Consider the following 11,467-nt stretch of genomic DNA (forward strand, 5'->3'; position numbering starts at 1 on the left):
GCAGTACTGAAGTGTTTCAAGGCATACAGTTGACACGTAAACGTAAATGACAAAACAGATGACGTATCACATTGCATCCGTGTAGAGTCGTAAAGATGGCGGAAGTAGATGAAGCCAACAAACCTTTGGTGAGAATATACGATGTTTTTCATCAACAGTTGTTACTTTATAGTCCGTTGCTATCAGTATTCAGCATTTAAGGATGCATTTTATTCAAACATAGACGGACTCAACTGGAAAGTTGTCCAAAATGGTGACCGCAGGATAAGCTGTATGGATTTGATACCCAGACAAGTTAACGTTAGCAGATCTTAACGTTAGCGTCATAACATAGCTTGTTTAAAACGCAACTGTTGCATTCTTTTTACTGTAATGATCGATGTATCTACCTTACTCTGTAAGTGTTAGGTTGATATATTTGCTTCATATGATTTCACTGTGAGCATTTTGACATGCAGAAAGGTACAGTGGCCTAGCAGGCTAATGAAGTAGCTGTAGTGGCTAGCTATGTCAATATTGCCTGTCATCTTTCGCGTTGACGTTGAATAAAGTCGTCTGTCCTCTATGTTGTATTTGCTGTATAGTATACTAATGTTATGTATATCTTTGAGTAAGCCCCAAGTTCCAGCCAATACTACTCACTGAACTTGTTTTTAGCTTCTGCTGTTATTTCCAGTTAATGTTCCTTCACGTGTCATGTTATGAGGTCTTGAATAGCCATGTGTGCATGGTGTGTTGAGTCCTTGCCCACACATTACGTTTAAATGAACGAATTGGCAGTCGATTTGGTCTGAAGATGACAAACATACAAATGTAATCTAATTGGTTGTAGGTAGCTCAACCACAAATCTTCTCCTAGCAACAAAGCCTTCAGTAGCCTGCTTTTTTCCTGCTTACTGATTGTACAAGCTACGCTGAAAAACAAGTTTTCTATGAAATTATTTGTAGGGTTGCATTCATTCATAGGTTTGCATATGTTGTTGTTTTTACCACAGTTTGCCGGCCTGTCAGATGTCTCCATATCTGAGGATATTCCCGTGGAGGGGGACATTACTGTGCCTATGGCCTCCAGTAGTGCCGATGATGAATTTTCCACCCTGGATGAACCGGTCAAAGACACCATCGTAAGACTGCCCCCCTCTTAAACAGAAACCATCACCATGATCTATTTGTTATTTTGTCTCATGGCTCAGATGGAACTTTACTGGAAGGCACCACACTATGAAATTGTTCCTAAACATTCACCTTGTTTTATTGTTATGGGAATACAGTTGTTTAAACAGAAATCTTTCTCTGCAGTTGAGGGATTTGAAAGCTGTGGGGAACAAGTTTGTTCACGTCATGTACCCAAAGAAGAGCTCAGCCCTCCTCCGAGACTGTGAGTATTAAGTAGGCTGCTTTATAGACCATTCAGCCTTCATAAATGTGAGGTGAAATCTTCTCACTTTCTGGTTCTTTTTGCCAAAGACTGATGGCATTTACTATCAGTGACCTCTAACACACTGCGCTGACATTACTGAGTGGTGAACTGGTCTTGTCTTGAATGGAACAATCATGACTGGAAAAAGCATGTCAGGGTTATAGCTCAAGGGTAAAATCAGTTTGCATGTCTTTTTTGTTAAAGCAGTGGTACGTTCTGGTCCAGCAAAGTAATTAACTGACTGGCATGCAGAAACCTTGCAAACACCAACACCAAAAGCTCGCTAGTATGCAAAATGTTGTCTTTTGAGGGTATTGTAGTTTACAGTGCCATGTTGTGAATGCTTTTCTGTGGTTCAACCCTGACCACAGAACTACATATTGCATAGCCTAGTCAGCTGGCGTGAATAAAGAGTGTGTTTATCTGTCCTTCGCGTGATGACCATATCATTCTGCAACATACATTTGGAGACAAGTACAAAAACTTGTTGCCTTTAAAAACAAAAAGTGGTTGATTCCTTCAAATTGTGGCATTAACAGTTCTCAGTGAGTGAGAGTTCAAAATAAAGTCCATGGAGATTGCTGTTCTGTTCTCTGTGTGTCTGCTCTTTCCTAATGTGTGATATGATCTCCCCTGTCTCAGGGGACTTGTGGGGACCTCTGTTGCTGTGTGTCACTCTTGCTCTGTAAGTATGAGAGTTTGTCAGATTTGTGTGTGCTATGATGTGTCCCATTATGCTGTCAGTATAGGCCATAGGTGAACACAAAGGGTCTCCTTGACATTGTCAGCTTGAAAGAGTGTTGATGAACAGTGTCTTTGAGGCTTCAGTTTAGTCTGCCTTGTAGACAAAATAGACCTCCCAGAAATACCAAATAATTATACAATATAATAAACATAAAAGTGATAAAACAAAAAATTGTTCTTACCCTGTGAAATAAAAGGGGAAAATACTGCAGTGAAACATGTCCTGTTCTGATCTAGGTTGGCCTTTTGTGTTTCAGACTGTTGCAAGGAGGCTCAGCAGATAGCAAAGAGGACGGAGGGCCCCAGTTTGCTGAAGTTTTTGTCATAATCTGGTTCGGCTCTGTTATTATCACACTCAACTCCAAACTTCTTGGAGGCACCATGTGAGTTTCCAGTCTATGCCATTCGAGTAACAAACCAAATCCTGATTAACCCGCCCTGAATACAGGTGCAGGAGTTGATTGACAGTAAGACTATTTCGGTTGCTGCCTTTTCCTCATTATAATATTTATCATCTGCCTGCTGCGTTGACCCTAACTGGCTCTGACTTTTGGGCTCACAGAGTTCACTAGAATATTCCTAACTGATTGGAGTTGTAGAAATAATATATGTGTCCAGAATATAGCCCCTGGGGATGACCAGCATATCAAACACAGATTCCTGATGTGTGTGTGTGTGTGTGTGTGTGTGTGTGTGTGTGTGTGTGTGTGTGTGTGTGTGTGTGTGTGTGTGTGTGTGTGTGTGTGTGTGTGTGTGTGTGTGCGCGCGCGTGTGTGCGCACGCGCGCGCGCAGATCGTTCTTCCAGAGTCTCTGTGTGCTGGGCTACTGTATCCTACCTCTGACTGTGGCCATGCTTGTGTGCCGACTTGTTCTGTTGCTGGTGTCAGCGGCAACAGCCAGCTTCGTTGTCCGGCTCGTCATTGTGACCGCCTCCTTCGGCTGGTCAACATTTGGTAAGCACTTTACTTTAGTCGCATTTCATTTCTAAATAGTAATTAATGGAAAATGTTGTTACTGATGTTTTGACAAGAGATAAAAAAAAAAAAAAGTAGTGTAGGCTTTCAACAACCTTGGGGTGAAGGGGAAAAACATGTATTTTAAAGGAGCATAAGACTTCTGCATTTTGATTTCTAGTCATGGTGCTCTTGCTAAAAATATATATATATATATTTTATGGTGACGTGCTTGGCTCTCATCTGTATCTCAAACACCCCTCACCTGTAGCTCAAAACACACCAACCTCTCTGTATTTGGGTGTATTATGGGCACGTCATGCACACATTGGTGGTGAATGAATGTGATGAATGATGAATATGCGGTACGTTGGTTAGCAATCTAAAACACCCATCTCTCTCAGCTGTAGACCTCTGTAGACCGAAAAAAAGTGGTGTACAGGTGTTCTCCTCCGTCACTGTCTATCCCCCTAGAGTAGGTGCATAGAGTTGACCGACTGACTCATGTTTTGAATTGAGAGTATACAGGTCGGTCTCAAAAAAAAAAGTATTTTCCAAATAATTTTACACAATATTCAAATTTTTTGAGACCCACTTGTAAAAAGCCTTCATCACAAAAAACTCTTTCTCATTTGCTCCATGGATTTGGCGAGTAGTCACCTGTAGGTGGCAGTATTGTCTCTTGACTGATCTGTTATTGCCATGCAGTGGTGGCCCGGTTAGTGTCCTCACAGCCTCCTTCCCTTGCTAGTGGGTGCGTGTCTGCTTTAATTCTACCTTATTTAGCTAAATAGCTCCGGGCTGGAAATCTCAGGAGCTGCCTAATGAGTTGAATATGACAGAGCTGAACAGGTGGAGTAAATAACAGGACCCCAGTTCTGATTTGGCATGTTGTCTGCATATCCTGTTCAAATAAAGACTAAGGAGCACTCCATGTCTTGGCTTAGTGCTGCAGTTAATTAGTGCAATGTTTCATAATTTGGGGCTAATTTTCAAGGGAAGTTGATGGGGTGCAGGGGGTTTGATAGCACTCTGGCATGTAGCGATAGCATGTTGTTCACACTGTCAGAGAGGGGATGAGGATGATTATCCTGTCTGGTGTGGTAATTTACCTGTCTCTCAGTCTGCAAGCAGCCATAGCTTTGGGCTGTGTGTGTGTGTGTGTGTGTGTGTCACTGTGGAACTTGCTTTAACTGCTGTTTCTTCCTCTGTCTGTCTGTCTGTCTGTGTGTGTGTGTGTGTGTGTGTGTGTGTGTGTGTGTGTGTGTGTGTGTGTGTGTCATTGTGGAACTTGCTTTAACTGCTGTTTCCTCCTCTGTCTGTCTGTGTGTGTGTGTGTGTGTGTGTGTGTGTGTGTGTGTGTGTGTGTGTGTGTGTGTGTGCGCCGCATGACTCCACAGCTTCCACCGCCTTCCTGGCTGACAGCCAGCCCCCCAACCGAAAAGCCCTGGTGGTGTACCCTGTCTTCCTCTTCTACTTTGTGATCGGCTGGATGATCCTGACGTTCTCACCGTCTTCGTAAGAAAACAGAACCATGTGTGCGTGTGTGTATAAGTGTGTGGTATACGGCCTACACACAAGGACACGCTCCATGTACGCCTCTCTTCCTCTCTCTGGCCTCAGCCCCACCAGCACCACCACCGCCGCCACCGCTGCTCCTCTTCGCAGCACCCCATTGGTCAGCGGGTGTGTTCCATTGATCATCACTGGTCAGAAGCGACTGGCGTGTTGAGTGCGGCGGACCAGGAAATGAACAGTGATGCATGTTCCTTACTCCAAATGAGGGAATGTAGGGGGGCGCAGGCCATAGTTAAAACCAGCTTTATAGACAGACTCACTCGTCTCACTCGAATGTCATTCCTACTTTTCACTGTCTCCCTCCCTGAACTTTGCTCGGTTGCTTGGTTGCATCATGACTATGGCAGGGCGGGGATGTACCCGCGGAGGTGAACACTGGCTTGTGTCTTTGAAGGGTTTTTTTTTTTTTTTTTTTTTTTTTGGCCCCGATATCCTTATCTAATCCTATTACTGGGTATGTGAGAGAACACTTCTCTGATGTGCAGATTAAATGGCATTGCTCACTAAATTTGTGTGTGTGTGTGTGTGGGGTCGTTGAGCATGCAACGCCCCCATAAGATTCATAAGATGGACCACCGATATGGAGGATGGAGATTCACACAAACACACACAGTCATACACACCACAGTAGTGCACCTCATGCTGTGCATCAGTATGGGTCAAACCACAGGAGCACCTTCCTGTGGTGCATTGATTGATTGTGTGTGTGTGTGTGTGTCTGTGTGTGTGTGTGTGCGTGCGCAAGTGCCTAGCCATTGGAGGGTTGCTGTGATTGTCTCGAGGGATTTTTTCTGATTGAGCATTCTATAGTATAGAATGTGACACACACACACACACACACACACACAGAGAAAGTAACATCCTCATACTGTGCAACCTCACATGTGCATCTGTGTGTGTGTGGGTGCGTGTGTATGTATGGACACAGTATACCTTACTTAGTGCCTCTCTGTGGGTGATATTTTGTTTCGATGGAAGGTTTATTGATGATTTTTGTTTTTATTTCTGTTTTTAATAAATCAAAAATGAAACTGACAATTTCTAGTAATAGCTAACACATTTGATTGTGTTGCTTGGTGGTCATCATAGTGTTTAACATTTAACATTTAGTATTAACTTGTCGATGATTTTCATTTCTTATGCTTCATTTTCTCTTTTTGTTTAGTTTATGGATGTTAAATTTAATATTTATTTCCACATTTGTGCACAGCAATTGGAGAAAGTTTTTTTCCAGAACACGTATGCCTAATGTGACATAATTAAAATGTGATAAAGGTGAATTTCTCTCCAAGTTGTCTTTATCCTCATTTATCCAAAGTGTATTTATTACACCTTTACATAGTGATAGTAGAGGTCATTGACACAGAATTCCTTTTCGCCCGCCCTTTGTGATGCAAATACCTGTCTGTTCCCAATGCACTGTGGTCAGAATAGCATGGATCGCACTGCCGCCTGAAGCTTTGATCCCTCCATACCTGTGAAGCCCAGTTGGAGTAGAGAGGTTGGTCACTTAAAGTCTCTGCACATCGCTAGGATCTAAAACCTTTAATATGCTGCTGCTCCTGAGAAAGACAAAGATTGGGCTCGTCGGGGGTGTCGTCTTCATCAGGACGTAGGGGTGGATGTCTGTGTTGATGAAAGGTCTGCGTAAAGACTGAGTGGAGCGGGTGCACTGGTATCTCTCCTGCATTGGCAAGGAGGGGAAGCAGCTGAAAGAGCACTCGAAGGTCCAAACATCCACAGCACATCATATAAACAATTGAGTCATCAGAAGAAATGTCAAACTCTAGTCAGAGAATGACAAAAATAACACAGAAGTTGCTGGGAGTTGTCTCAATTTACACATCAAAATTAAAAAAAGTTGATAAACTGAAATCCTCGGAGTGTTCATGTTCAGATTTTTTAATCATATCTTCAAGAAAGGGTTTGATCTGCCACTGCATTCCCTCTCCGTGTGCTTCAAAGTGCCCAACACATCTCAGCATCTATCAGTATTTTTGAGGTCTTTATTTTCATCTATTTGGCTGACCTTTTATCCAAAGCGACAAAGGCTACGTTTAGACTGCAGGCAAAAGTGACCCAAATCTGACCAGGTCAAGTGACCAGGTTAGACTTCTTCAGAAGTAGTGTGAACACTCAAATCTTGCCCAGATCTGATCTCGGGGAGATCAGAAATCGGGGATCTGAGCAAAAAATTAGAATTTTATAAATGTTACAGAAGGGATAGACCATTTTTTGCAAGACTTGGATGATCCTCCTGAATCTGAGAGTCCAATATTTACAACATCAGCACTACATGAACATCATCAGCTTGCCATGTTATGATATTGAGTCCTGATATTAACTATCATTTCATATCTCAGCCTGTGCCTCTTCACTTTCGTCATCAGGTGATCATTCACTCACTGCATTAGATGAATGGTGACGCACAGGAAGAAAGAGAAATGGATCACACGTTGGCCTCAAAGCCGCATCAGCCCTGTCAACACAACTGCTGACCCTGAAATTACAAAGGAATGAACACACACACACATACTGTACATGGGCAGGTACTCTCACCTGAAAAGCACATCTAAGTACTAGGTGGGCTCACTTAAAAGGGAAAACTAAAGATGGATGTCTCTTTAGGAATTCTCCTTGGGGAGGAGAAGTGTTAGACAAGAGAGAAGGGGGACTCAATGTATCCTCTCAGCCATGCACAGACAAGGCAAGGCGATACTGAGAATAAGCCAGCGTTCAGCTCAAGTGTCCTTGCAATTGTACCTGTGTTTGACTAATCAAAGTGATGTTGAAAGTGAGGAAGCCAGGGCTGATGGATGGCCCAAATTAAAGACATTGACATTGATGCTGGGCTGTCTTTTTATGCAGCTCACTCACATTACCATTAACCGTCATCCGCCTTAGATATTTTTCTCTTCAACCCCCCCCATTTTGTCTGTTTTCTCTCACTCAACCCCTCTTGCCGTCATCACCATTCAGATGATCTGTCACCCTCTCTCCTGGTCTATCATGTCAGTATGCCTGTAGATGACTGCTTCGAGTCCACATGTCTCTGCATGTTTGTCGCCTCTTTTTTCTAGCTGAGGTTCTTACAGAATGTGTAAATGAAGTCATTGCAGCCTTTGCCACTTCACCTATCATAAATCTACCTTAAGGACTGAGGAGTCCTTGCTCTGGTCAGGGGCTACATAAGCATGTTAATGAATATTGACTGTGTGCTCCATTTGAAACTACACATTCTATTGCCCTGACGTTTGTGCAAAGAAAATCCTCCTTTTTTGTTAGATGTGTTTTCCCCATGTAAATTGACAGTAATTGCTGTGGATTCTTCCAACAGAGCTTTTGTCTGTGATGTCAGTGGCCTCTCTCTGGCCTTGATTTCACAGTCAGCAATGGAGTTCTTCTTTTCTCTCTTTGGCAATCCTGATTCCACCATGATGATTGGTGGCAAATCATGAGAGGAAGAACATTGTAAAATCTTATGCTGCTCACCACATAAACATGACCTTGGCTTACCATCTGGACTCAGTTCAGAAGAGAGGGCCCTCATATGCCCTGACTCAAATTCAACTGATCTCCAGACATCTGATTTCAGAACTGAACTGCTCACACAGCCACAGAGCAATAGGGTCTTGAAGACAGCTCAGACGATTTGTTTGCTGTGAGCATCCCTGTAGGCTACAGGACATTTATGAGGATGTGTGAAAAAAGCACTCACAATCACCAAGGACCCCAGCCTAGGGACAATGGTCTGTTTTAGCTGCTGCTTTCTGGCAGGCGATATCACAGCCTAATGAACTCGTTCTTCCACCAGACAATCAGGCTCTTAAATACCACCTAAATTGTTTTAGTGTTTCTAGTTCATTGTTTTCAGTTCTGGATTCTTTTTTGCATTTATAGTGAACAGTGTTTGGAAGTGAATGCTGATTTTATGGAATGGTTTAATGGATTTTATGCTGCACTATCACTACATTTTATTAGGTCATATTTATATATTACACACTTATTTAAGAGACATTGTTATTGCTTTTTAAATTGTTCTTATTATTGTATTAAGCTGCTGTATGTTCAGAGGGGGGGGGGGGGGGGGGGGGGGGTATGATTTTTGCTCTTTATTACATGTGGATATAATTTGAGATACAACAATGAATGAATCTGAATCAGAATCTCAGATTTTTGAGAGGCTCACACCTATCTTATTTCTCCTGTGTGAGTAAGAGTGACACTCAGTGCACATCGACATACAACAAATTTAACAGGTCCGCCTCTTTTTAAACTGAACTGCATTTTCCTTTTTGTGCTATATATGCATCTATTGCCTACAAACATGGCTGGCAACATGGGGGACAAACAGAATAATATCCTGTAAGATGTCCTGATATACAGAATCAATTAACTTGGTGGAGAAAACTCTTTTTGCATCAGGGAGGTCTTTGCAATGATCAGATTCCAAAAATAATTCAGTGGAAATGCATGGATTCCAGTTGCTGCTACTGGAAGAAACTGGAATCCATGCATTTCCACTGAATTATTTTTGGAATCTGAATCCTTATCATACTGTACCTGTTCATTCTTACTCGTTGCTCGACTTATCGTGACTAAATTCAAGATGGCTGCAAACGCTAAACTTCGTGAAGATACTGTCTGTATAAATCGTCTTGTAAGTAAACTACCAGTGCTTTTTCAAAGTTCTCAATGTCTCGTTTTAAATGTCAGGGCCCTCGGAAGTCTACCATTGAAGTGTGGAGATACATTGAGCCTCGTAAATGGGTGTAAAACAGTGATTTATTTGCATGGCTAGCCCGATGCCAAAGCACCACTATTGAAAAAGCTGTTGGTAGCATCGGCTAACTAGCGCCAGATTTTGGAGTGCAGGGGACATCATACTGTACCTGTTCATTCTTACTCGTTGCTCGACTTATCGTGACTAAATTCAAGATGGCTGCAAACGCTAAACTTCGTGAAGATACTGTCTGTATAAATCGTCTTGTAAGTAAACTACCAGTGCTTTTTCAAAGTTCTCAATGTCTCGTTTTAAATGTCAGGGCCCTCGGAAGTCTACCATTGAAGTGTGGAGATACATTGAGCCTCGTAAATGGGTGTAAAACAGTGATTTATTTGCATGGCTAGCCCGATGCCAAAGCACCACTATTGAAAAAGCTGTTGGTAGCATCGGCTAACTAGCCAGATTTTTTGAGTGCAGGGGACAAGCCGAGATGGGCTATGAGACATACGTTCACACTCGGTATCATGTTTCAATACACTTTAGGTCAATATCACACCGGAATTCTCCTTTAACCTCTGTGTAGTGAGAATGAACACCAGCTATTAGGTACTCAAGGTCATGGGGTCAAAGGTCATCATATGGGGTTCATGTCCAAATGTTCTCCCTCATCTTATCTGTATCTTTCTTAAATTTTAGTCTTGTAGCACTTGACACACCTGACAATTCAAGCTCCTGAAGTTAGTTACTTTTAGTAACTTTCAATGGGATGGTGAAATAGATAAGACATATATAATGCTTTTGAGTTGTCTACAGGCTGACATAAAATTGGCACAAACAAAAAAAAATTCTTAAAGGTTGTATCAGCAATAGCGGGGATACGTCACTTCTGTTGATGTTCAAACAAAACAGAGAGCTAGCTCGCTACTCCCTCCCCCTCCCTCCCGTGCAATTGAATCTCTCCTAAACGCGCATCTCATCGGTTATTGGTTGAAATACTTTATTTTGCTTTTGAGTGGTTGCCAACCCTTGTTGGTAGCTATTGTTTTTATATACAGATCTCGGAGCCTAGGCTGCCTACAGAGACGCGTTTTTTTGATGGCCTGCTTAAGGGGCAGGCAGCTAGCGGATATTTAGGAAAGATTAGATGAATGTGATCATTTATGTTTGGGCCTTTTCTGGACCTGAAATCACTGATACAACCTTTAAGTATTTAAGTATTTGAAATATTCTAAATCCCTCATTAGTATTTTGTTACAAACTACATTAGGTTTGTTCCAATCCTGCAAAATACAAATTACAAAATATGCTAAAGTAATTAAATACGTATTTAAAATACATAATTAATGTCTGTTACCAAAGCCTTTTCTTGCATGTTGAGCAGATCACCAAAGGTCAGGGGTCAAAAATCATACAGGAACCAACCAGACCACATGTTCTGCCTTAATGGATAGTCATTAAGTCATTCTCTGTGTTGGATGAACCACAGCTTGCAAGCAAGTGGGTATAAATGCAAGCAGCCAGCCACATACAGTAAAACATTCAACAATAATGAAGAGAGATATTACTCTGCTAATATGACCTGCCCACCAGATAATGCCTGTTTAGTTAAGGTGTCTTCCGGGGCCAGTTCAGACTGAACTGAGCATAAGAGATCACAGAACAGAAATATCTCGAATTAAAATGTCAAACTCCTGCAGTCCTACTCCTTTGAGCCAGAATGAGCTCATCTCATTATGTGCTCTTTGCTACGAGAGATGGCCTGCCTGTCTGTAGACAGGTGAGCGATGGAAGGTGGGGTGCAGGTCACTGAGGAGCCCTCATCCCTCCTCTTAAACTCTTATATAAGACAAAGCAGGAGATAAGAAGCCCAAAACTGAACTCAATACTCGGGAAAAAATGACAAGGCAATCCTCTTATTGAATTGTGGACGAGCAAGGCAGGGAGGGGAGATTGAGGGGCAGCTAAACTGTGATTGCCATAAACCGTATGACAAGAGGTCAGAAGCAGCTGCCGCTCTTACCATCTAGCGGCAGAAATAGCCTTCT

General features: G+C 42.3%; 1 protein-coding gene across 1 annotated transcript; it reads left to right on the forward strand.

Annotated features, from left to right (window-relative positions):
* The first annotated feature begins 85 nt into the window (after positions 1 to 85).
* yipf6 (Yip1 domain family, member 6) lies at positions 86 to 5,249 on the forward strand. Its single transcript, XM_048238131.1, has 7 exons — positions 86 to 128; positions 996 to 1,124; positions 1,300 to 1,378; positions 2,063 to 2,105; positions 2,422 to 2,547; positions 2,958 to 3,118; positions 4,519 to 5,249. The coding sequence occupies exons 1-7, from the start codon at positions 96 to 98 to the stop codon at positions 4,638 to 4,640; spliced, it is 693 nt and encodes a 230-aa protein (XP_048094088.1). The 5' UTR covers positions 86 to 95; the 3' UTR covers positions 4,641 to 5,249.
* The last annotated feature ends 6,218 nt before the right edge of the window (positions 5,250 to 11,467 follow it).

The sequence above is a fragment of the Alosa alosa genome, chromosome 2, assembly GCF_017589495.1.
Source record: "Alosa alosa isolate M-15738 ecotype Scorff River chromosome 2, AALO_Geno_1.1, whole genome shotgun sequence".
In the NCBI taxonomy this organism is placed as follows: domain Eukaryota; kingdom Metazoa; phylum Chordata; class Actinopteri; order Clupeiformes; family Clupeidae; genus Alosa; species Alosa alosa.